Source organism: Aspergillus nomiae (genome assembly GCF_001204775.2).
Source record: "Aspergillus nomiae NRRL 13137 chromosome Unknown contig00024, whole genome shotgun sequence".
NCBI lineage: Eukaryota > Fungi > Ascomycota > Eurotiomycetes > Eurotiales > Aspergillaceae > Aspergillus > Aspergillus nomiae.
The window spans coordinates 42,637-67,610 of NW_015378079.1; the positions used below are offsets into that span (position 1 = coordinate 42,637).

The following is a 24,974-nucleotide window of genomic DNA, read 5'->3' on the forward strand; positions in this document are numbered from 1 at the left end:
TCATCGGCAAGTGACCGAAGATAGAGAGAGCTAAAGCTTTGATAACGCTACCGCCTCCCCAACCAGATCTTCCTCTCCCCCCCAGTCGACCAGCGGAGAACAACTACCCAACTTCTCCCGGCGTCAAGTATCAGTTCGAACCAACCGATACTGCCTGGGCTGAGACGGGTGGTTGGGATCGAACAACAACGAAACCATCGGTTTTTTCCAACGCCGACACCCATCGCAAGTCTAATGATGTTATGGCTTGACGAGCTTTTTTTTTTTTTATTTACCTAGCTCGAGCTTATCTCCCTTTCACATATTGTCTTTTTAATATCAGGTTATGTTCTATTCATCTATCAAGAACCTATACAAATCACCGGATAAGACCATACCATGAACGCCGTGGATGCGACAGAGCACTATGAGACGAGTGCACGCGGTAAGACCCTCAACTCAAAAGCTATACAAGTCATATAATCCTTGCAAGAGACGACCCTGACTTGAAAAGATCCTGCGCCCGCCCTTCTAACCGTCATCCTCGACACAAACCCCCACGCATGGGCCCTCCTTGAAGATTCCCTCCCGCTCTCCAAAGCGATCGCAAACATCCTCGTTTTCCTCAATGCCCACCTAGCTTGTAACTACGCAAACGAGGTGGCCGTGGTAGCCTCCCACAGCCAAAAGGCGGCGTGGCTGTATCCGCGCGAGAACCCAGCCACGAAGACATACCAAGATGCCGACGGCGACGTGTCGATGAACGGGTCGTCGGCCGATAATAATAATACCACCGAAGGACCGGGACAGGTGAACAAGTACCGACCGTTCCGGATCGTGGAGGAGCAAGTTACGCACAATCTGCGTGAACTGATGGCGTCGACCAGCGGGGCGGACGTGAAAGCGACCAACTCGACGATGATGGCAGGCGCGCTTACGCTGGCTCTAAGTCATATTAACCGGCGGAGTATTGCGTGGGCCGAGGCCCACGGAGCTGATACAGCTGCTGAGACGTCGGGCGGTGGTCCATCTAGTGGTGGACATGCTTCTGGGACGGACACTGCGGAAGGGTTGCAATCGCGCATCTTGATCATATCCGTCAGTGGCGCCAGTGATTCTGCCCATCAGTATATACCGATTATGAATAGTATCTTTGCCTGTCAGCGGCTGCATATTCCGATTGATGTGTGCAAACTGAGTGGGGATGCGGTGTTTCTGCAACAGGCCTCGGATGCTACTAAGGGTGTCTATATGTCGTTGACTGAGCCTCGGGGGCTATTGCAGTACCTAATGATGGCTTTTCTGCCTGACCAGCGATCGAGGAGACATCTGGTTCTTCCGACGCGAGTCGATGTTGACTTCCGTGCGGCCTGCTTTTGTCATCGACGGGTTGTCGATATTGGTTTTGTCTGTTCTATCTGTCTGAGCATCTTCTGCGAGCCCCCGGAGAACGGCAACTGCCTGACCTGCGGCACAAACCTTGAAATGGGTGATTACGGGGCTAAGCCAGCCGTGGTCGCCCGAAAGAGGAAGAAAAAGAAGCGTGTGAACGGTCCGTCGGGCACAGCTACACCTACGCCTACGCCTACACCGGGGCCCTGACACCCTACTCCTTGTCAAACAATGTTTTCTGCGTCGTGGAGGAGGGCTAGGAGTAAGGTTACGTGTCTGCTACCTTTGGTCTCAGGCGATGTTAGCAGATTGCGTTACAAAGAACATATCCAGCTTCTATTTGCTATCCTATTTCAGATACGTGCAGGAGGCAGTCACAAACTCCGGTCGACACACTCCGACATTTCATAAGTGTCATTTTTCGAGAGTAAGGCAGTTAGGAAAGACATCACCCGCCACACAGCAAACAGAGTGGGTTCAATAGCCTTGAGGATTCTGGCCAACATCGTATTTCGGTTTCCTGCCTACATCAGTTGATCGATCGCCGAAGACACGTGGAACGTAACAACACTATCTAACGTTAGATAGTTCGATAGACAACGTTGGCCACTTGTAATCGGCTTGAAAAGTCACGTTTACTTTGACTTGTATATTACACCAAATACACCAAAACATAGATAATAAAAGGACTTACTGTTGTGAATGGCTATGCTGTAGCACTGGGTACCTTGTGCCTAACGACATATAAGCTCAGTTGGGGTAAATTTTGTATTTCGCACCATAAGGTGCTCCCTACCTCTTGGATCGGTAGCGCGGCCACCTTGTGCGATACTCCCATTTCCATTGCTGCGTGACATGACAGATACTGGTTTCTTGTCCTCACTGCTCATTGAAGCAAGCGCCTGAGTTGGTCGCATTTAGTATAAGAGAACTGAGAGATAAACTGGGGCTACCTACGAAAGAATCTGTGTTATGGCCAAAACACAGGTACACTCCATCAACTGTTTTCTTGACCGCCATTATTCCAATGGCACCCCGACAGTGGCTGTCTTTGACTCCAGGATGGCCTAAGCAAGAGGGAATTAGCCTTCTACATATATAGACGGTGGATGCAAAGGTCCATTTAGTACCCATGAATTCGGACGCTATCATTCCCCTGAGCGCTTCGTCCTCCGTGACTTCCTCAAATGAACCATCTTCGCACTTTCGTTGGTTGTAATAAATGCGTGAGGCACAGGTGCTAGCAGCCATACTTGTTGCAATGTGTTCGCCGGTTCCCGAAGTGACTGTAGCAACGCATGTTTGGTCCGGGTCGTTGGGGTCTAGTGGGATAACGGCAGTACCGATGCCCACGAGCGCTGCAGGGCCAATACGGCCACGATGTTTCATCCCAATGCCACCGGATGATGACCCTGCTGCGATATTTCCATGTGAATCGACTGCTATAGCACCAACAGTATCGCTGATTTGATCCATATCTGCGTGGTGGATATCCGTGGCAACAGAAGGGGGCGTCATTTCAACGTCCATACTGGGTTCAAGAAAACGAGGTGCCTGAGACGCTATACCGTCCATATACCCAGCGTCTCTGGCTCGTGGTGGTAACATGAGAGTATCACTAGAGCTGACCGGCGAAGAGATACCCGAATTTCTAAGACGTGTATCACCCAAGCTGGAGCTAAGCGACGAGGCAGGTCGTATGCTGCTTGGTGAAGAAAGCAAATTTGTCGGATTGACACTCACTGGTCGACGGATGTATGCCTTATGACGCTCATATCTTGCTGGGAACTGCTGCGCCTCTTTCGATTCGGCCGCTTCCAAGTCCTGTTGCCATCGCAGCCAACGTCCCCGTGCCTCTTCCGATATCAGACCGTCATGGGGAATCACAATTAGACCTTGTTCGTACGCAAAGCTTGTCGCGCCCTGTCCCACAAGGAAGTTGGGAGGCACTCTCTGTAAAGTCAGCGGCTTCGTTGATGCCTCAAGAACAACCCGAGCCAATGAGATTGGATTCTTGACTTCTATAACCCTATGTTAGTCTATTCATACAATAGCTAGTGCGAAGCAAGTTCTCCTGGAAAGTACGTACGAGAAACAGCTCCAGCCGCACCACTTCTGCCCAGGTGGTTTACGATAGTAGCGTCGCATTCAACAGCGCCATCGATGGTTAGGTTGCTGCCGTAGCCGGCATTTGTGATTTCGGAATCTTCCAGGAGCATAATGGCGATTTCCACGGCATCAACAGCTGATCCACCATTTTTGAGCATCTGAATTGCCACCTTCGCTGCGCTACTGAGGGTTAGACATACCAGAATATTGCGCGATCAGAAAGGGGCCTGATGGCGCCAGTAGGGGTCAACCACTCACTTCTCACATGTTTCTAGATGCAGTTTTTCGTTGTGCGGACTATGAAACCCAGCTCCTGCATGGACAAAAATGGCAGAGACATCGTCTCTCCGTGGACGGCTCATTGTGTCTTTGAGTTGGCTTGTCGACGAGAGTGAAAAGTCGGCGCGTAGCGTTGCGGCCGGTTGTTGCGGAAATAAGAAAGGTGGAAGACTCCACACAGTTTGGGAACAACTCAAGACCAAAGCTCGTAGCGGAGACTGGTGATTCAGCATCCAATCTATCAGAGAGTAGAGAGCACACACTGAGGAAACATCACTTCAGATAGGTGGCTCTCCTTTGCACAGCAGAGTCAGTGCGGGTTAGTATATTTCCACGATGGTTGGTTTCTAGGAAACTGTGTCGATTTCCGTTTTTAATTGTGGATGAAAATAAGGAAGACAGGATCTTTGCAAGACTGATTGACTGTTCAATGAAGACAAGGTGTGTCGAGTTGAAGAACAGTGCTAGGGAATATTAGGGACAATGAATAGTGTTAAGACTAAAGGTATGGGGTATAACTATGATTCCATAACAAAAGAAGTGTAGTAAGCACTAGGAATACCTGAATGGCATTAAAAAGAAGGACTTCGAAGCAATGAGTGTGTAGGATTGTAGGTACAAAAGGTGCCCAGAAGGAGAAAGTAGGAAGACAACACAAATATAGACCGAGGAGTGAATGTCTCTGTTTTTGAATGGTTCGCAGTTCCTTCCGAAAGAACAGTCACCCAGACAGAGATGCAGTTACCTCTGGTGAGTGATCGGTAGATGCCATAACTTACAAACAACTAAGCCTTATGTATACAAGAAAGAATCATAAGGGAAATATTCTCAGGAGGAAATGACAGACATATACAGAGAATATATACTGAATTGTGAGCGCAACTCATAGTTCCAGTAGTTTGATATGCGGACGGCACATGACTGGGGCTTGGCATCGATGTCATCAACCTCAGGTATCCAAAATTACCATACGGAAAAATTACCTACCTAAAACAATGGGCATACGTATGTGAACTTAAGGTACGGACGGTACACTCACTTACTACAACTACTTGCCCGCCTTCTCCGTCCTTCCCTCCCCTCCTCCGCTATTCTGACCCTCTCCCTATTGCAGTACCCACTTTACTTCCTCTTCCATTCTATTCTCTGCTTCCTAGTCTCCCAATTATTTCCAACCCGACCGGTAGCAGGTTGTTCTAATCGCAGTTTGGGAGAAAGGGAAACTGTGGACGTGTGTGCTCCAGCTCATCCGTCATGGCGTCCCAAACCCCAGCCGTTGTCATGGACAAGTATGTTGCTCTACACCGTCAGATCCTGCCCGCAGATGATAAAGATAACTAACTCTGGGTGCTACTCTGCAGCGGTACTGGATACTCTAAATTAGGTGCGTTGAATTATCCCAGTGCCTATCGCTCAAGAGCCGCCCAACCTTGAGCTTCAGGCCGAGCTCTAGGCTGACAAGTAATCAGGTTTCGCCGGTAACGACTCACCTTCATTTGTCTTCCCTACCGCAATTGCTACCAAATCTGGCGCTGGAAGTGCCAAGCCTCCTGTTGCCAACAAACCTGGGTTCTTGTCTGCAGGTGGTGGGGCAGGCTCACACTTGTCTTCGAAGCGTGGTACAGAAGACTTGGATTTCTTCATCGGCGATGAAGCTCTAGCTGCTGCCAATGGCCCTGGATATGGAATCAACTACCCCATCCGACATGGTCAGATTGAGAATTGGGATCACATGGAACGGTTCTGGTCGAACTCGATCTTCAAGTACCTGCGCGTCGAGCCGGAGGACCACTACTTCCTACTCACTGAACCTGTAAGCTTGTATTTGGATTCAATCGCTTCTCCGTGGTTGCTGCTTTTTAATGGTGGAAACGACATTTGCTGATATATCCCGGTTGCACAGCCCCTGAACCCGCCCGAGAACCGTGAGAACACCGCGGAGATCATGTTCGAGTCGTTCAACTGCGCTGGTCTTTACATTGCGGTCCAAGCCGTGCTTGCGCTCGCTGCCTCGTGGACTTCTTCTAAAGTAACCGATCGATCCCTCACAGGAACCGTTATTGACTCGGGTGATGGTGTCACCCATGTCATTCCCGTCGCGGAAGGCTACGTCATCGGATCCTCTATCAAAAGCATACCCATTGCCGGTCGAGACATCACGTATTTCGTACAAAGTTTGCTTCGTGACCGAGGAGAGCCCGATAGTAGCTTGAAAACCGCCGAGAAGGTTAAGGAAGAGTATTGTTACGTGTGCCCGGACATTGTCAAGGAATTTGCCCGCTATGATCGCGAGCCGGATCGACTCCTCAAACATACTGTCACCTCGCCCAACGGCCGGTCCGTGAACATCGATGTCGGATATGAGCGTTTCCTTGCCCCCGAGATCTTCTTCAACCCTGAAATCTACTCTTCCGACTTTTTGACTCCGCTGCCGACCGTTGTCGACGGTGTGATCCAGTCTTCCCCTATCGATGTTCGGAGAGGCCTTTATAAGAACATTGTCCTGTCCGGAGGATCTACGCTATACAAAGATTTTGGCCGGCGTCTGCAGCGTGATATCAGGCACCTGGTCGATGCTCGCATTCGCGCGTCCGAAGCTCGCAGCGGTGGCGCCAGGAGTGGTGGTTTGGATGTGGCTGTGGTGACGCACAAGAGGCAGAGACATGGTCCATGGTTCGGAGGTAGCTTGTTGGGTCAGACCCCAGAGTTCCGCAGCTACTGCCACACCAAGGCAGAATACGATGAGATCGGCCCCAGCATTGTCCGGAGGTTTGCCCTTCTCGGAGGTCCAGGCAGCTCGTAAATAGAGGATATTAGTTGCCAGTGTGTTCATTAGCTCTTGTCAATAGCTTTCTTTTCTCATACCATGTTCCACGGCCCATCTCAATCTGACGCTGCGCGTTTTCATGTAGTTGGATAGACCAGAGGGCACAGTCCTGACCTAATACTCACGCCCAATGTATGTACATATACACCAGACCCTCATAAGCGAGCTTCCTTCGGGACGTTCATGTATGAATAAAAGTGAAAACGTTCAATGTCTACCACTGCCTGGCACCTACTCCCACGATGACCTAGCTGAAACAACTCGCCATCACTGAAGTCAACAACAATGGGCTGTAAAGAGAGTAATGAAAAGAGCATTCAAGTAATGAAGACCCTCGCCGCCACGAACTTGATCTAACTCCATCCCAACCAATGGCGACAAAGCGCCCCAGACAATCCATTTACAATCAAAGCCTAGCCTTATCCTTAGTCATGTTTACTGCTCCGAGCGTCTCCAACCCATCAACAAAAGCATCCCACGAAGCCTGCGATAGAATAGGTGCCGTACAGTATGGTCCAGCACCAGTGGCATCCAGTAACGTATCTAGCCGAGGCAGCAGAGTATCCAACAAACGAGCCTCCTTCTGAAAGATATATTCGCGAGTGATATCGGTATGTTGGACATACCAGCTTAAATCTAGCAACACAGCATGAATCTCATACAGGGCTAGTAAATCCGAATCAACGCCTGCCTTCGCGGCAGCTTCATAGGCTCTTCGATGTCCGATGGCCTCTATGAGGGCTGGACATCTTGGTAGGATTAGCGAGTTGAATTCAGCGTGATGGTGGCCTCCTTGTAGGCCATTCAGTATTGAGCGGGACTCATCGAAGAGACCCTTCTCGTGCTGGGCAAGGAGACATGTTGGGTTCGTCGGGGACGGGGGTTGGTATCGGTTGAGGAGGAGTTCGGTGCCGATTTCTGGTTGTTTCTTGTGAGTTGTGTGGAGTAGAGAAGAAGTTGGGAAGCATACTGATACTCAATGCTAAGATATCCCTCTCCGCGATCGAAACGAAACGCGTTTCTAGTTGTGGCCCGATTATTTGGTTATAATCCCATAAGCCCTGTGCACCGCAACGCTCGGATAAGGCATGGAACATGGGCTGCGAGGCCTGGCATAGCACTGCCTTGAATGTGGCGCTGATAACTTGCTGGATGGCTGGCGTACTGTTCGACCTTTTGAATTGTTGGATGCTGTCTTGTGCGAATGGGTCGAAGACCGCGATCTGTGCTAATGCATGCAGTATAGGGAGTTGTTGGGTGCGGAATGAGATGATGGGAACAGGTTTACTATTTTGTCTCATTATCCGTCGGCGCAGACTGTACTTACCAGCCACAAAGACTGCTCTCTTCATTTGTGGGATCAGGGCCGTAGTGGCTGCTAGCGAACCAACAGTAGAACGCCGAGTCATTGATAGGAAGCTCTCTTGCATATTGTTTGGCTTCTTCAGAGGTCCTAGAAGCGCTGATCTGGGTAGACGGACGTGTGAAAATATTGTGATGGCATGATCTAATGGTTTCGATCCTGCTCGTTTAGGGAGTAACCTGTAGAGCTTTAGTTCTTGGATAATAGGCAACACGGACTCTCTTAGGATATTTATACTTGGCAGTGACTCCTTCACACATATTCTTACCATCATTAAGCCAGACGACGAATGGCCTGACCCCCCAATCATCGCCAGAAACGAGAAGCTGGGCAAACACAAGAGCAACTTGAGGAAAGCCCTTTCTTGGCCAGTTCGGAGGTGTGAATCTAAGCTAGTCAGCTGTAGGAAGCTAACAATATAGCGCATGGCTTCCTTTACTTTGCTGCATTTGAGTTGGGCGTATGAATATCGAAATCGCCACTTGGAAGCAACGTCGCCGTTGTCTCTAGGTTCCGAGCATCCAACCCATGTCCAACCTCTGTGAGCATAAACTGCATACTATTTAGCAAAGTCAGCTTTGTATATATGGCGACAGCCCACTCAAGCACCAGGGGCTTACGAGACGTCAAACTTGAGTATACGATCCAAAAGTGGTTGATACCCAGGTTGATCTGTCACGAACATAGCGAATGTCGCTCCAGCAATATTATACTGAAGTGAAATTAAGAAAAATGCTGCACCATCAAGAGATAGGGTCATGTCCTGGTGAATCTGCCAAAACTTTGGGGTCAGATTGAGAATATCTGATGCTTCCAAGCCTAAATCTATGAGTAAGTTGTACCCCTTCTGGTTCAACGAGGCTCACCATATGCCTTGGCAACCGCGTAGGCGCGGTGATAGCTGAGTTCTATCCTTTCATCGTTCGTCAGATGCTCAGGGATTGATTTGAACAGATCTGACTTGAGTAGCTTCAGAGTTGGTGAAGACATAGTGATTGATAATCTGGCCAATCTTTTCCTTCAAAGTGTCATAGGTCGAGCGATTTTTAAAGGCATTCTGTGGATAAACAGCAGCTACGACATATAGTCATGGAATATATGCTGGATCATAGGTTTGATGACGCGCAGCAACGAGTTGTAGCCTTGGAACTAGGTTCGACAACAACTTGGCAGCAGATGAGACTATCAGGCCCGCAAAAGTATGTTGTCCGGTCCATGTTCATAGCTAAAACGGTAATCCATTTAAGTATGAAGACCAGACACTGGCCTGTACGTATTTCATGGTATGTCTCGATTTACTTTGCCTATACTTCTCTCCATACTCTGTTGTCCTTGTCAGAAATCGGTTGTTGTACATCGGCTGGCATATACCTTGTAAACTAGGCTGTTGGGGTAAATGGGCAGTTCGCACTTAAACACCGTTCCATATGCGAGTCCTGATGATATCCCACGCTGAAATAGGACAGGGAGATTCCCCAGATGTCAAGAGAGTCTTGGTGAAGGGTATGGTGAACGTGAGATGCATTTCTAACTTGGATCATTCCAAACGCACTAGTATATATTATGTGTCCATGTGATCCCCAAGCTATACTTAACCAGGCGAACCCGTCACTTCTGCCTACACGATGACAATTTCCCAAGGGATATGAAGCTTTAGTAGCTACTATATAATCATGAATGGCGGTAGATGCTCAGGTATTATTCACTGTATATATACTCACACCATGTCGAACCTTGTTCAGTGGGGCAGAACAAGAGACCGGATCGTATCTTAAGAAAGAGACAAAACACAATTTCCTGCTTCATGCAAACTCATTCATGTACAATAGAGAATCGTCAATTAAAGTCTATGCTATGTTCTTTTATGCCGCAGCCAACGCCGGTTGAAGTCCAACAGTTCCAGTCAAGGATGTTAAAATCATGTTTTTTGCGCCCTCGCATTCACTTTTCAGAATGTAGTCTTGTTCAAGATTGCCACACCTTCAACGTGGCCCGTCTGAGGAAAGAAATCGAAGCCTCTGATACTCTCAATCTCAAAACGGATATTCTTTTCCTTGTCACCCTGGACCATAACCGCCACGTCCCGCGCTTGAGTATGCACATTGCAACTCACATAGACGACGCGGCGAGGCCCAAAAGTCAGAAGCTGTTGGAGGAAATCATCACTGCAACCCTTGCGGGGCGGGTCAATGACAAGAAGTGTCTGGTCGGGAGGATAGGGTACGTCTTTGAAAAGCGTGGCAGCATCTGCCGCGGCAAAGCCAGTGTTGGGAAGGGAGTTGGCGCGCGCATTCTCTCGTGCAGAGACAATAGAATCTCCGGCTACATCTACACCAAGACTTGACTTAAAGAGCGGCGAAAGGGTGATTGTGAAAAGACCGGACCCGGAATAGGCATCGAGAAGATACTTGATCGGCTTGGGGTCTTCTTGGTTGTTTTTTGGTAATGCAAGCTGGCGGATGTAATCTGTGAAGCCGGAGAGGATGGAATTGTTGTTTTGGAAGAAAGCGCCAGCTCTGTTGCTGAAGAAGTAATCATCGATGTATTCGACCGACGTACCATTGGGATCCGTCACACACCGTTTCTCTTCGGTGTACTTCTCTCGTTCGATCTGAATCACATCTCCCGAGTCCTCGCCCACTTCAATCTCACGGTCCTTGATCGTTGAACCAGGATCCACACCATCTTTAGGAAGTCGCGCGGTAGATTCACGCAGCAAAATAGTTGCGCCTTTAGTGTATTTCCCAATGTTTTCTGCAACCTTCTTTCTCTCACTCTTCAGCCCTTTTCGCACAATATCGGTACCCAGAGGACAATCTTCAATATCCAGATCCCGGCGCTGGTTCTTATAACAGAATCCGATGGGTGGTACCTCTTTATGGGGTTCTTTAGGGGCTTTGCTCCTCCTGTTCCCACCGGGACCCGCAAAGTGTGGCGTCAGCTTCGTGCGATAACCGTACTGCAGAGGAGAGGGAAATGTGTTGTCAACGGCCGGAATCAACTCTGGAATCAAGCCAGAGAAGTTGGCATAAGCTTTTTCCACAATGCGCTTCTTATGAGCCAGCTGATCTTCGTAGGGCATCATCTGTAGCTGGCAACCGGAGCACTTGCCAAAGTATTGGCACCCTATCCCGGCATCATTTCGCTGAGGGCCAGGCTCAATCACTTTGAGAAAATCCGTCAAACTGTAGGACAACCTAGGGAAATGCCGCACGATCTTCACTAAGGCCTTATCGCCGGGCACGGTAAACGGAACGACGTAGACATGGTTCGCATCCTCGGACAATGCAAGGCCATCGCCAGTTGAAGAGATCTCGGCAACCTTGACTTCAATCTCGGTAAATGTCTCCGGTAGAGAAGAAGTCGGTGGTGGTGTGGAAGCATCTTCTACACCGATCTCGCTCTCAGGCTTGTGCTTCCGCAGAAGGTTGTCGATATCGGCTTGAAGGACTTCATCAAAACCACTACTCTTTTCGCGGTCAACCTTGGTCTTCTTGCGCCGCTTCGCGCTCGTGTCTGGACTTTTGGGGGAGTTTGGCATTATGGTTGAGGAGAACGGCGCAATAGGGTATGGACGGTGGGACAAGAGAGGCTTGGAATGGACGAGATGTCCAGTCCGCAAAGATAGAATTGAAGAGTAGTGTTTTCGCGATAGGGAAAGACCCGCCCTAAAAGCGAACATATATAACAAACTAAATCCGAAAAATTCTAAAGAGCAGAGGAATTGTTGCGAAAGAAGAGCAGAAACAGAAAATGAGCTTAATTTCTGGAGGGACAAGATGAGTGACCAAAAAAGGTGGGCGGCAATTGGTCGAACCGCTCCGCTGAGAATTTCGCCGGCTTTTAGTCCTTCACTTCTTCAACCATCCAAACCTCCGTCCACCCTACGCACCGCGGTCGATCCCATTCCCCCCCAAATCCCTTTCTCCTTTCCGGAATAGCTCTCCAGTGGCCTCTGCTGGCCAGAGAGCTCCTATCCTTCAACATGAGCTTCGCACGGCCGGCAAGATGTGTGTTTTGCAGCTTTACTCGAGGTGTCTCCGCCGGCACACGAGTGCCTAGTCGCCAATTCCACCCTTCCCCGACGCAGTTCGCAAACCGTAAACCAAAATTTCCCAACTTCAAAGCCCGAGATGAGAAGACCTTGGAAGAAATTACGCGGGATATGAAGCCCAGCCACTTTAAGCCGTACACGGAAGAGGAAAAGGCAGGCCTGAAGGAAGAATACACTCCTGAACAGCTGGCCGCAATTGAAGCCGGTGAGGCGGCAATCGACCCCAAAGACATGGCAGAGCAGTTTGCTATTCGCCGGGACCCGATGAAGCTTCATTACCTTGATGATTTCTCCACCATTGAGCCCGGTGTGGACAAGCATGTCCGGGCGCCCAAGTCCAATTCCGACTACAACGCGACTCTCAAAAGCGATGATGATTTCGTCGACGACTTCGCCCGTTTCTTCCAGGAATTGCCAGACGATGCCACCGGGGCTGATTGGGTGCGGTTCGCTGATACCTTGCGAGTCACCCTGGGCAAGGAGGAGAATGAATTGAACCCTCACAGTGTTCTAGTGCCGGATTTGTTCAGCCAGGGGGAGTCCCTGACGGAGGAAACCAAACCGTTCAAGTCTTTTGAGATGCAGGAGTCGCCAAGGTTTGGAGAGAGTGAGGAAATAACTGAGGCGTTAAAGAGGCTTCTACAGTCCACAGGCTATAGCCAACTCTTTGTCAAGGGTCTGGCGACGAAGACCCTTGTTTCGCACTCAGTCGTTAACCAAACTCGTCTGGGTAAGGTTCGTCGTATGTACTGCCTTTCCATCGCTGGCAACGGCAATGGTCTCCTGGGAATTGGAGAAGCCAAGTCCGAGGAGTCCGCCGATGCCATCACACAATCCAAATACCGAGCCATCAGAAACATGCAACCCATCCCACGGTACGAGGGCCGCACCATCTTTGGTGATGTTGAGGGCAAGGTTGGAGCAGTCGAGTTGAAGTTGATGACTCGTCCGCCAGGTATGTATTCGCTTAATCATAGGCTACTGGGTCCAGCTACTAACAGCGCATAGGATTCGGACTCCGTTGTCAGCATTTGATCTTCGAGATGTGCCGTGCAGCCGGTATTCATGACCTCGCCGCCCGTGTCAGTCGCTCGAGAAACCCTATGAACACCGTCAAGGCAGCTTACGAGGCTCTCATGAACCAACGCAACCCAGAGGATATTGCCCGTGCTCGTGGCAAGAAGATGGTCGATGTCCGCAAGGTCTACTACTCGGGAAGATACTAAATCAGCGTCTTCAGCACGATGTTACGTTCTCCCTAGTTGAACATTTCTTTCCGGGTCTAAATGATATCAAATAGTCTGGATAACCTTCTCATCGTTATCTAGACGTCTCGACAGTCATCATCTCGCATAGAATAGACTGTACGAATATGGGCATCGTTTGCGGCATGTGATGCACGCTTCTTTGCGTTATGGCGATGTATATAATCCTTTTTCCTCCTTTTGCTCTTTTTTGTACCCTGACATGTATTTGTATCTGCAAGGCTAGTGTCATAGTATTTCATAACAATCCAGTTCCTGGTTCCATAATCATCCAACCTTTTAAAGCCCAACACCAAAACCCACATACAAGAACAAAGGGGGTATACCCATGGCCCACACCTATATATGCAAGAGAAAACGAAACAAAACCCATACAATAATCACAGAAGCGAACAAACATCAAGTAAACCGCCCCTCAAAGCTCATATCCTCATCCTGGTAATCGTACCCCTGATCATGATACTGCATCTGGTCACCCTGCTGCTCCATCTGCTGCTGTTCCTCATTCTCGTTGAAGATCTGTTGCTGGAGCACAATGCTGTACACACTCGCCTTCAGAAGTGTGCAGACCGTCGCCGTCTTCCGTTCAAGAAGTCGGAGGCCGTCCAGAGTAAGGGATGAGGGGTCGCCGGAGAGGTCGGCGAGTTTGTCAGACAGCTGTAGACACGTCGCATCAGTATGAGTGTGGTCACGCTATTCTCTTGAGAATTGATGTGGGATGGGGGGCGCTGATTGTTGGAGATAGGGTGCGCGGGGTATAGCGAACAACAAACACATGGACAGATACAAATGATATACAAAGATTGAGAGGTCAATGTGCACTACATACCTTATTTACATTGCCCAGTAACCTCGAATATTCATCTAGAACTTCTTGTTCTAGATCCGAGACCATCGGATTTGAGGCGCGGAGGAGGGGGTTCTCGGATTCTTGCGCCGGAGAGCCATCGGACATTGGCGTAGACATGGTGAGGGGTAAATGATTTTTATAATGCGAAGCTTTGGAGATAGGATGGAATGGTAGATATCGAAAAGTGTCTTTTCTTTAGGAGCTGTCAATTGCACAAGTAGATCGATTGGTGGGGCGGTGGTGTAGAGAGGCCTGATTTATTTGTTTGGGTTGCGGCGTGTTTTCTATCAATCAATAATACATTATCGTCTGGAGGGCTGAGCCCGATCAAGCAGGCGGCGACCTCTGTATTATACGGCAGAATAATGTGTACACTTTCTCGACTTCCTGATCGAAAAGTGTATATTTTGGAGGGCGTTATAACACAGTCAACATCGATCCTTGACTAACTACAGTGGATTCATGAAGCCATTCCTATTTTACATGAATTTTAAGAAGATCTTTTAGATCCAAAGAGGCTGTATCTGTGTAGATAGAGTGGGTCTAGAATACCAGTAAAAGCCTTCTTTCCTACCTCGAGGTCGATGAGCTCCAGCTAGCTCCGATTGTCATTAAGGACCGCCTTCCATAGTGGGACTAGCTTTGAGTCACATGATATGACTACTGTCTAATACGGGCTAGTCAGCTATTTACTCTATAGCCAATCAAAGCATCCTCTATATTTCCTCTCAACAGATAGTATAAGCGTAGCTTATGCATGCCATAAGTGGTAGCTACTATTTCTAATGATAACTATGCATAAAGCCCAATGTGATTTTCGGAGACCACGTTCCTTCCGTTCTGTTGAACTCAATTTTCTCAGGAGTTAGGGGCCAAGTCATCACAAATTCAATGCTGTCCTTGAAAGCACAAGTCTGCTGCAACAGTCACAGGCTTTATATCTTAGGAAGCTCTACCGACCTCCTGTCTCCCAGCTATGTTTAACAAGCCACCATGATTTCTCATTGTTTGATCGGCTATCGCCTACGTCTTACATAGCCAACGACGGCCCATACCCAACTCAAAACCCTCATATCAACGACTCTAGATAACTTTCGAGTAGAATGGAACATTGTCACATAAGTTCTGATACTTAACCACATATCAAGCTGTCCATCATTTTAATCCCAGCAAGAGAAGAGCCATCTGCGGAAAATCCCGGGGTTCTGTCAACATGTACCCCTCCTAAGTATGTCCACCTACTGCACCCCCTCAAAATTAATGACCAAATGACCTCTATAACCATCAACCCGAGGTCGAAGAAGCAAGAGGAGGTAAAGTGGTCGTATGAGTAGTCTCAGCCGTGCCATTCGTGGCATAATCACTACCAGGAGAGACCGCAACCTCCCCGGTAGCAATATCAAACCCATTAATAGTTCTATTGAAGATCTGTAACGCAGCCGCCGGTTGGAAGTCTAGCCACCCTCAAGTTAGTATTTAACAACGCTATGAGACAGAGAAATAAAAAAAGAATCTCATACAGGGAACTTCGTGCCCTGCCTCCCAAACACGGGTAAAGCTCAGCTTTCCATACTGCCGAGTTTCGCCGTATGCCGTCCCATCTACCACGAGGTTCGTGTATCCTGCATTGTTGAACGCTTCTTGCCCCGACCATTGGGCGACTTTGGAGATTGCCTCCCCGCCGAGCCAGTTGCAGATGTAGTCGGCGTCGCCGTAGACAAGGGAAATGTGGATATCTAGTTCCAGGAGCTTTTCCAGATCAGGAAGATACGGCGCCGCGAAGTCGCCCGACAGACTGAAAGCTGTATAGATCAGGTTGCTTGAGGTGTAGTTTAGATCTACCCCGAGGGCATCTTGGACGAGAGCGGTATTGAGGTAGTCCTATGTTGTATATCAGTTGGCAAGCAAAGTTGGGAATAGCGGGTATGTAAGGCACCTACACGCCAGTAACTCGGGGGAACGTCTTGACCGGTAGGTTTACGCTGGTTTTGGCTGATTAGCTATCAATGCGTGATGTAGGTAATGCCAGACGTACGATATCATAGGTTCCACGATCGCCGAAGCGATAAAACAGTCCTTCCACAGTGGTCTGGCAGATAAATTGGGCGGCCGCACACGCTGACCGACGGACAATGGCATTTTCCCGCTTCAGCCAGTTACAGTAATCAAGCTGGTCTTGACAGCCGTCTGGCATGTAGAGGCTGAAGGCACCGTGGTCATAGACTGTGTCGTTGATAAGCTGTACCCCGTATGTGTTCTTCTTTGTGAACTCGAGGAGGTACTTCGTCTGCGTTGGCTCGTCAATGATGCCGTTGATGATTCCAAGGGACTTGAAGTTCAGTTTGCGACCTTTTGAACCGTCTTCAGGGAGCTTCTCGTTCTGCTCATAGAAGTACGTGGAGAAACTGGGGCCCCAGTGGCCACCAAATGATTCGGTCCTAGCTATCAGATCAGCTGTATGGATCTACGACAGTATGAACTCGGGGCTTCAGATACCAGAGATTAAAATCTGTCGACTCAACATCTGCGTCTAAATCCGGAAGTGCGCTATAAAAGCCTTGAAGCAGCTCCCACGCCGACTCCGCCGCCAACCGGCTAGTGTCGAGCGCAGTGACATTGATGACAGACCACCGCCCTTCTTCCGTCTTATTAGTAGTCGACTCGACGGTCAGATAAATAGGATCTAAGGATCCAACCTCCTTCGTGCTATATGAGAACCCTGCAGCCTTATTAGCACAGTCAATCTACCTAAAATCAAGGTAAACCGCATACCCGTCCCTACGGGCTGCGAAAGAAACAACAGGTTAGAAACCTCCGTCCAAGAATGATCACGAAGAACCGTCGTCATATTCTCAGCGACAGTACAAGGGCCCAACTCCTCAAACAGCCCAATAAGCGAATCGCTGCCCGGCCCTCCATTAAGCCAGAGCGTCACCGGATCATGCTTCGGGTCGCGCTTTGATTCAAAGAACCAGAAAAACACATGGATATCCGGCGTTATATCAATGTACCCGCTGTACGATTTGACCCCAGGAGTAGTCTCACAGACGCCTTCTTTGCCGGGTTCCTTGTACCGAATCGTGCTACCATTCGGGCTGGTGATGGTTTTGACACCGGTTGGTTCTTTGGGCGCATCTCGTGGATTGACTGCGAGGATTGCTGTTACAGCAGTTGCCAATAGGAGGCTGAATTGCATTCGCATTTTAGGGTTTTGAGGAGGCTCGTTCTATAAAGGGCTTACTGATGTATTCCGTGCTTTAGATGGAAACGGGATGGTTTACGTTGCTGGTCGAGGTATCTTTCCACGCTGCTTTTTTTTATCTATCACTACATTCTATACAACAGCCTCCCTCGTTGACAGAGCCGAAGGACGGGATCAGGTTCCGAAGAACTAATATATTAACTCGGTCGTTGTTAGGGCTTATCTACCAAGCTGACAGGGTACAGTTACATCGCTGGATATCACGCGGTCTGGCCTCGGGCCATCTATAACCATCCCGAAGCTTTATTGGGCGAACTGCAATGCTATCAGCCGGGGTGCTTCATCCCTGTGCGGAGTAATCATTTAATCTATGTATGATAAAGCGCGACTCTAACGTGCAGATCTTCCCCCGCCGGAAAATTTCCTGAGACATGGATAATCCAGCTCCACGAGTGTGGTTTGCTGGTTGAATAGAGGGTACTTGGATTGGGATATGGTTGGTCCTTGACTCACTGTCAGTGCAACTAGAGTCTGAGGAGGCATATTGGAAAACTGAGCACGGGCTGACGCCAACATCCCCGGCGTGAGGGCATAAAGTTGTCTCAGTTTTGACTAGGTTATTGAGTTACCCTTGGGCAGTGTCGGAGAGGACTTATTGAAGACAAGTGACTGGCGATGCGCCTGTCTATTGGGTTATACCAGAAAACTGCGCTCTACTAGCAGACGAAACGTTTGATTGAGAAATATAATCATGCATAGATAGTCAGTTACATAGATTGAATATACCCAGGATAACCTATACAGCTCCATCGGACTAGACCACACCACTCGGTTCTAAACCCTCGATTCTCCCATGATAAACCTGACAACCTTCTTTATTCCCGAACTCGACTCGACGCGAGCTTCCAGAACTTCGCTCACATAGTGCCTGCGGCCTGTGTTTAGGTCGATATCCTTCGCATGGATCCATAGCGGACCTCGATAATAAATCTTGCTACCAACATATAGACCAACAATAGCGACGATCGATATATAGTTCGCAAAGAAGTTTTCAGCACTGCTTCTTTTCTTAAGAGGCCACACAGCCAAGTAAAACTGGACAACAACCAACAGCATACACCAGGTCAACCCATAGACAGTTCCAAAGAGCCCTGCCCACGACCTCCACGGTAGGTCGTCAAGCGAACGGCCCTGAGCCTTCCATGCCATACGGAACCGCAAATGAGAGAGGAATATCGTGCCCCAGAGCCAGAGAATGCACAGAGCCGTGAGGTTCGAAAACCATCCGAATACGGTTGCACCTGAATTCGTGACGTTGAGATAGCAGAGGCCACCCCCCACGAGGAAGGTGATAAAGATGGCCGCCCATGGGCGTCCCAGCCGGTCACACTTTTTGAAAATGGCCGGTGCCATGTTGATATTTGCCAGACCGACCACCGTACGAGTAGCAGCGTATGCTTGTGCATTCCCGGAAGAAACGACACTGATGAAAATAACTGCGTTCATGGCGTGTGCTAGGCCGGGGATACCAGCATTGCGAAACGCGATCACATAGGGGCTGGCATTGATTCCTTCACCACCGAAGAGATCTGGGTCTTTGGGTGAGACGGTGATAGTCACCATCAGGCCGCCAACGACGTAGAAGAGCGTCAGACGAAGCCAAATCGAATTGACAGCCTTGGGAACTGATTTCAATGGGTTGCGAGCTTCAGCAGCAGCGATACCGCCGAATTCAGTGCCACCCATGGCGAAAATACAGGTTCCCATAACAGAGATGAACCCTTTGAAGCCATTGGTAAAAGGTATGGAGTTCCAGTACTCAAAGCCAGTCTTATGATGGTTCGGCGCCCCGCCAGCACTGATGATGATGCAACTTATAATCACCACCACAATCCAGAATAACTTGATTGTCGACATGACGGCCTCCGCTTCTCCGAATATCTTGACGGCACACACCACGATGATGAAGATAACCACCAAAAATACGGAGAGCCATACCGCAGTCGGCACTGACTGCGTCCAGAAGCTCAGGACTGTAACCACACCCTGGAGCTCGTTGGCGAGGGTAATCGATGCTGAAAACCAGTACGCCCATCCTACTGTGAAAGCGGGCGCTTTATCGATGAACTTGGCAGCCCATTGGGGGAATGCTGAGGCTAAGGGATAGAGGACTGCCAGCTCGCCAATGGCTTGGCTGAGTGCCCATGCGATGGAGCCTGCGATACAATAGCCTAGGAATATAGCCGCAGGTCCACCGTTGATCAGCGACGTGCCGGACCCCAGCCACAGGGCCATTCCGATCGACGATCCGATCGAGAACATTAACAAATGCCGGGACTCCAGTGAGCGTGATAGCTCTGAATCTGCACCGTGGTCTTGTTCGTTGTACTTGGCAACATGACCAACCTCGTCCTTGTCGGCTGATACCAACTTCTGGGGTTGAATGGAGCCTTCTTCCTTAATTGCTTCATCCATAGTGGGCAGTGTAGAGAGGAACTATAATCAGGTATAGTTGTGAATATCGAAGTATGCAAGGCGGACCACGCCCTACCGATTGCATAAGAGGTGACAACAGTGTAGCTGGACGAGTCTGATGTGATGCTTAGCAGTAAGGCTTCACGAATAGTATGCATGAGTGGAGCAGTGGATCTGGTGCCACCGGACCCTATCTATATAGCCATGGTCCTCACATAGCTGCATCATAGCTCCATGTTCGTATCGCCCGTTTTTGTCTGCTCTAGCCACGACGCCAAACACCGGAGAATTACCAGAGATGTGCCCAATCGTCCTGAACCTGGAGAATGAAAGCCTGGAGGTTCGGTATCACTTCCCGAGGGTCGAGTGGCTATCAGAGACCTTACTACCAGCAACTATCAGCAGGGTCTCATTGTAGGGTTAGTAACTTAGTATATCAATGAGCCGGTAAACGGACCAGCCAATAAAAGTCACAGCACATTGCTTAGAGCGCCTGATTTCTCCTCTTTGTCCATGAAGATCCTTTAGCTTATCCCACCATTCGGATTGTGTTCCGCTCCGTGAGATTCGAACCCTAAGATGGTCTTGTTCGAGAGCACCGGCGTTTCCCCACGGGGAGATTTCCAACAGCTTATACTGTCCTAGAAATCCCCTAAATGATTCATTCCTATTTCAATGTATCAGCAGCCACTGTGTTTCAGCTATACCTGAGGACCGTCCAGCTATCATGGCGCCTGCAAAGCTAGTGTCGTTCAAATATGAGGAAATCCCAGTCGGTGCAATCAAGCCACGCGGATGGGTGAAAGATCAGCTTCGCCTGGCTGCTGACGGGCTAGCTGGCCACATGTTCGATTTCTACCGCTATGTCAAGAACAGCTCCTGGCTCGGCGGCACGGAAGAGTACAGTGAGCTGAACGAAGCAGCGCCCTACTGGTACAACGGAATCGTACCGTTGGCATATACGCTGGACGATGAGCGACTCAAAGCCCAGGCGAATCAGTTCCTTGACTACGTGATCGCTCACCAAGCTGAGGATGGCTGGTTGGGCCCCGAAACCACCAAAGAAACCCGCGGGCTGTGGGCGCGGTGTCTTCTGCTCCTTGGTATGGCTGCACACGCGCAGGCTGACCCGGGACGCAGAGATGAGATCATCGAGTCGATGCTGAAGTTCACCCATCTGGCACACAGCATGATCCAGAATAACTATCAGGGCTACCTGTCACACGAGGGCGATCGCTTTGATCCACTCAAGTTTGGGCTAGCCCGGGCTCACGAACTTTCCACCACGCTTCAGTGGCTCTACGAGAATGTAGCCGATGAGAACCGATCAGTTATCTGGGATACCATGGACTTAATGTGGACAGGGGCTGAGATCGGTGGTCGTGACTGGTCCAAGTTCTTTGTCCCAGGTGCATTTCCTACCTCAGCGTCCATTAAACCTCAGCCTAATTTCCAGCATGGAATCAACGTGGCTCAAGGTTAGCATAGTTGATTTCTTACACACACTGTCCTCATGCCATGTTAGATCTGCCTTACTAACATACACTGCCCTAGGGCTACGGTACATGGCACAGAAGTACCGGATGAACCACGATGATAAGCTCGCCCGCCAAACCCGGGAGGCTGTAGACATGGCCTTCCGCCACCACGGCACCCCGTCTGGCTCTATAACGAGCGATGAATTCCTTGGAGGGCTGAGTCCAGAACGCGGTACCGAGCTGTGCATGGCTGTGGAGTTAATGTTTTCCCTCTCCTGGCTGCATCGTCTCTTCGGTGACAACGACTACGCCGATCTCACAGAGCAGGCGGCTTTCAATGCCCTACCAGGAGGCATTTCGCCAGACTGGTGGACCCATCAGTATGTCACTCAGTCCAACCAACCATGGATCAAGCGACTGGACGGTCGGCCCTTCTATGATGTGAGCCCGTACGGGAATATATTCGGGCTGGAGCCAGACTATGTATGTGGCTCCCGGCACGTTTTTTGATATAATCGAATGTGTACATACTGACATTTTGTGATAATGCAGCCGTGCTGTTTGGTAAACCATCACCAAGGTCTTCCAAAGCTGGTCTGCTCTGCATTTGTTCGTAAAGGCAGTAACGGCCTGGTCCATCGCTTTCTCATCCCTGCGGAGACCTCCATGGAGCTTGATGGAGGCCATGTTTCCGTCACAGTCGATACTCACTATCCATTTGACCAGATAATAAGTTATAGGTTCACTACTACCAAGAGCTTCGATTTCTACACTCGGCTTCCCAGCTGGGCGACGGCGTCCTCACGCGCCAACCTGCCAGGCGGACGTGAAATCCCTCTGGTGCGCGACCACGGCGATGTCTTCCATTTCACAATTCCAGCCGGATCGTCGCAGCTCATTGTCACGCTTGGTACTGAAGTTCGGGTCGTGCACCGGCCACTGTCCTCTGCTGTCTCCATCTACTGGGGCTCGTTGCTCTACGCCCTCGACATCGCCTACACCGAGACCAGCACAGCACCCACTCACTGGAAAAAGAACGTGGATCCTTTGCCAACGGACCCAACATATCCCCAACTTCGCGATCGTATGCTCGTTCCCGAGGAGGGAGCTGAGTGGCGCGTGGCGATTGATCCATCTCAGATCGCCATACACTGGGCGAATCACGATACGGACCCGGCAAGTTCACTCCCCAGCCCTATCTACGAGCGAGGCGCCCCGCCGATGGTGATCTTGGTCGCGGCGATCCGGATTGCGTGGCCGGTGGTGAACGGGGCTGCGCATGGAGTCCCCACAGAGGTCACGACCGAGGGGGAGCCGTTTGTAGCGAGGTTTGTGCCCTTTGCCAGTGCTCCTCTTCACATGGCAGAGGTGCTCACCGTCTCTTTGGCGAGGTTGGATCTCCCTGGGCAATCACCGTGAGAAACAAGGCGGCACTTGTTCGTATAGTTACATGAAATGTATCCGGCTCTGAATTTGTTCCAGTACTTTTCAAAGAGAAGAAATACGAGTAACAATGCGTGCTTGTCCTCATTTAGGAATTCTATCAGATAACATGTTCATGACTCTAAGCATCTATACTACACATGTCTAAATCTAGGCTGACACCGTCAAAGCAACGGCATATCCCGGCACGACCGGAGGCTGGATAGCGGCTTCAGATCGATCCTTGGCCTTCCGCTCTGCCCAGCTAGCGACCGCCGCAGTCACCGAGTCTGCTCCCTGCGGGATGCTCAAATCAATCGGTGCCAAACCGGTCCCCATCTGGCGCATCTGGATGCAGGCGGCAACGGCAGCCAATCCAAAATCATACTGGTTGATACGAGGCACCAGGCGCCGGAAACCCTACCCTGGAGGATATTTCGGCAGAGGAATGGCTCCTGGCACAATGGACGAGCAAGACCCACGCCGTCTAACGTTTCTAGGCCTTTGAGCATTCCCTCCGCGGAACGGAAGCCACCGGTCAAATACGACTTGGTCTTGGTGAGGGAGGAAACAATCATCTGGGCGAAATCCAGGAAAAACTGTCCCAATGTACCGGTCAATATGCTGTGCGGTTGGAAACTTAGAATATAGAGGGTTGAGGGTGAACTTACGGCTTCCCGACGTTTCGTAGAATCCCGCTTGCCTTCGTCGTGCATCTTCCAGTTTTCGTAGGTGCCTCCGGACAGCTCCACGAAGTCAAAGCGGTGGTCCTCGAGCGTCCGGCACAGCTCCTGGGCTTCCTCGGGCTGGAAGCCGTTGGGCTGAAATTCCACGCTGTTCACCTTGACTCCGATAATGAACTCTGGGCGGACTCTCTTCGCAATCTCGTCGCGAATCTCGAGGATCAGCCGCATCCGGTTGGCCAGCGTGCCGCCGTAGCGATCGGTGCGTTTGTTTGTTGTCTCCGAAAGAAATTGGCTCAGAAGGTAGCCATGGGCCGCATGGAGCTGGATGCCATCAAACCCGGCCTTGTCTAGGAACTCGGCGGCATGGGCAAAGCCCTCGATGACCTGTCGGATGTCGTCGTCATTGGCGGCCCGCGGGACGCCATACGTATTGCCCAGAACCTCCCCGGCCAACTGGATTTCACTGGCGCTAATGGGATGTGGCTGCAGATGATAAGGGGTTTGTCGCCCGGGGTGGCTCACTTGGGCCACGATCAACGAACCCTTCGCGGTGGCGCCGGCAGCCAGCTTTTGGTACTGCTCAAACCGTTCCCCTTCGAAGGGCGAATCTGCGGGGATGATCAGGTTGCCTTCCGTCTCTAGCTGTTGCGGATGAATCATGACGTTGCCCGTCAAGATCAGGCCGATCTCCCCTTGGCCCCAGGTAGAATAGGTTTCCACCAGCGTTTGAGAAGGAATGCCACGCGCCGACAGATTGTCCTCCGACCATGAAGACAAGCGCTCACTCATGGCACCCTTGAGGAAACGGTTACGAGCAGCCCGGCCGGAGAAGGGGAACTCCAGGGGTCGGCCCAGTGGAGAGGCATCAACTGGTTGTCCTGCACGCGACATGATGAATCACTATGGGCTGGACGGAGAAAACGATGGATGCTAGAAAGAATGAAATTGATAGAATACGATAGTTGTAAATGTTGGATGTTTTTCAAAGCTGGGAATATCCATGGGGGAGTAGGTTGACCTCTCATTTATACCTTTGGATGGCCTTGTATATGAAGTAGGCGAGTTAGGGCTGCTCGGAATAAGCAATTAGGAATCTCTCGGGAAGTTGAAACTCTCCGTCACATTAAATGAGGGCCGGAAGAGCGCACATCGGTGGCGATTGTTAACCAACGATGCCCCGAGCCCGAAAGGATGAAGACAAAAAAAAAAGAAAAAAAAAAAAAAGAAGGGGTAAGAATGAATTTTGTTTTCACATCAAAAATACAACGGCGGTGAGATGCTTTCTATCCTCCTTTATTTGTGGCCTTGGTAAGCCCAGCTTCTCTAGACCACACGCGTAGGCGTTTTGCTAATCCCTATTCTCCAGGCCTTGTCTTGGGTCCTTTGTCTGAGGTAGGAGCCTCTGATCCCTTCCTGTGTCATCAATAGCATTTGCTGGAATTTATTCTGAATAGACTCATCATAGGCAGTGGGGTCTTTATTTCATGGCGAAGTAGCCACCAACTAAGGTAAAATGATATATGACTTGGCGAGTTCATCTGTAGCATGTAGTCCCCCACCCCCTCCTCAGTTGCCTAGTAATCTCTTCCGGAT

The 24,974-nt window shown here is 50.0% G+C and overlaps 11 protein-coding genes across 11 annotated transcripts; 4 read left to right on the forward strand and 7 right to left on the reverse strand.

Moving 5' to 3' along the window:
* Positions 1–320: 320 nt before the first annotated feature.
* Positions 321–1,581, forward strand: ANOM_002839 (TFIIH/NER complex subunit TFB4; the record flags this gene model as incomplete). The annotated part of the gene is made up of 2 exons (XM_015548096.1): positions 321–424; positions 494–1,581. Exons 1-2 carry the CDS (start codon positions 379–381, stop codon positions 1,579–1,581), a joined length of 1,134 nt encoding a protein of 377 aa, XP_015410713.1. The 5' UTR covers positions 321–378.
* Positions 1,582–2,061: 480 nt separating this feature from the next.
* Positions 2,062–3,842, reverse strand: ANOM_002840 (threonine aspartase 1; the record flags this gene model as incomplete). Its single annotated transcript, XM_015548097.1, has 6 exons — positions 2,062–2,105; positions 2,168–2,273; positions 2,329–2,438; positions 2,502–3,392; positions 3,461–3,660; positions 3,739–3,842. 6 exons carry the CDS (start codon positions 3,840–3,842, stop codon positions 2,062–2,064), a joined length of 1,455 nt encoding a protein of 484 aa, XP_015410704.1.
* Positions 3,843–4,871: 1,029 nt separating this feature from the next.
* Positions 4,872–6,562, forward strand: ANOM_002841 (actin-related protein 3; the record flags this gene model as incomplete). The annotated part of the gene is made up of 4 exons (XM_015548098.1): positions 4,872–5,048; positions 5,121–5,143; positions 5,229–5,572; positions 5,663–6,562. The coding sequence occupies exons 1-4, from the start codon at positions 5,014–5,016 to the stop codon at positions 6,560–6,562; spliced, it is 1,302 nt and encodes a 433-aa protein (XP_015410743.1). The 5' UTR covers positions 4,872–5,013.
* A 430-nt stretch (positions 6,563–6,992) lies between these two features.
* On the reverse strand, positions 6,993–8,939 carry ANOM_002842 (acyl-CoA oxidase; the record flags this gene model as incomplete). The annotated part of the gene is made up of 6 exons (XM_015548099.1): positions 6,993–7,504; positions 7,557–8,128; positions 8,187–8,336; positions 8,389–8,508; positions 8,570–8,768; positions 8,816–8,939. The coding sequence occupies 6 exons, from the start codon at positions 8,937–8,939 to the stop codon at positions 6,993–6,995; spliced, it is 1,677 nt and encodes a 558-aa protein (XP_015410745.1).
* A 958-nt stretch (positions 8,940–9,897) lies between these two features.
* On the reverse strand, positions 9,898–11,490 carry ANOM_002843 (tRNA (uracil(54)-C(5))-methyltransferase; the record flags this gene model as incomplete). The annotated part of the gene is made up of 1 exon (XM_015548100.1): positions 9,898–11,490. One exon carries the CDS (start codon positions 11,488–11,490, stop codon positions 9,898–9,900), a length of 1,593 nt encoding a protein of 530 aa, XP_015410744.1.
* Positions 11,491–11,934: 444 nt separating this feature from the next.
* ANOM_002844 (mitochondrial 37S ribosomal protein uS5m) lies at positions 11,935–13,229 on the forward strand (the record flags this gene model as incomplete). The annotated part of the gene is made up of 2 exons (XM_015548101.1): positions 11,935–12,958; positions 13,012–13,229. The coding sequence occupies 2 exons, from the start codon at positions 11,935–11,937 to the stop codon at positions 13,227–13,229; spliced, it is 1,242 nt and encodes a 413-aa protein (XP_015410747.1).
* Positions 13,230–13,667: 438 nt separating this feature from the next.
* Positions 13,668–14,235, reverse strand: ANOM_002845 (DASH complex subunit DAD3 family protein; the record flags this gene model as incomplete). Its single annotated transcript, XM_015548102.1, has 2 exons — positions 13,668–13,925; positions 14,098–14,235. The coding sequence occupies 2 exons, from the start codon at positions 14,233–14,235 to the stop codon at positions 13,668–13,670; spliced, it is 396 nt and encodes a 131-aa protein (XP_015410746.1).
* A 1,167-nt stretch (positions 14,236–15,402) lies between these two features.
* Positions 15,403–17,320, reverse strand: ANOM_002846 (carboxypeptidase S1; the record flags this gene model as incomplete). The annotated part of the gene is made up of 6 exons (XM_015548103.1): positions 15,403–15,572; positions 15,639–15,999; positions 16,059–16,100; positions 16,154–16,556; positions 16,615–16,837; positions 16,891–17,320. The coding sequence occupies 6 exons, from the start codon at positions 17,318–17,320 to the stop codon at positions 15,403–15,405; spliced, it is 1,629 nt and encodes a 542-aa protein (XP_015410705.1).
* An 834-nt stretch (positions 17,321–18,154) lies between these two features.
* Positions 18,155–19,795, reverse strand: ANOM_002847 (histidine permease; the record flags this gene model as incomplete). The annotated part of the gene is made up of 1 exon (XM_015548104.1): positions 18,155–19,795. The coding sequence occupies one exon, from the start codon at positions 19,793–19,795 to the stop codon at positions 18,155–18,157; it is 1,641 nt and encodes a 546-aa protein (XP_015410707.1).
* Positions 19,796–20,522: 727 nt separating this feature from the next.
* On the forward strand, positions 20,523–22,692 carry ANOM_002848 (uncharacterized protein; the record flags this gene model as incomplete). Its single annotated transcript, XM_015548105.1, has 3 exons — positions 20,523–21,273; positions 21,350–21,756; positions 21,826–22,692. 3 exons carry the CDS (start codon positions 20,523–20,525, stop codon positions 22,690–22,692), a joined length of 2,025 nt encoding a protein of 674 aa, XP_015410753.1.
* A 174-nt stretch (positions 22,693–22,866) lies between these two features.
* ANOM_002849 (NADH:flavin oxidoreductase/NADH oxidase family protein) lies at positions 22,867–24,272 on the reverse strand (the record flags this gene model as incomplete). Its single annotated transcript, XM_015548106.1, has 3 exons — positions 22,867–23,115; positions 23,178–23,294; positions 23,367–24,272. The coding sequence occupies 3 exons, from the start codon at positions 24,270–24,272 to the stop codon at positions 22,867–22,869; spliced, it is 1,272 nt and encodes a 423-aa protein (XP_015410752.1).
* Between the last annotated feature and the right edge of the window lie 702 nt (positions 24,273–24,974).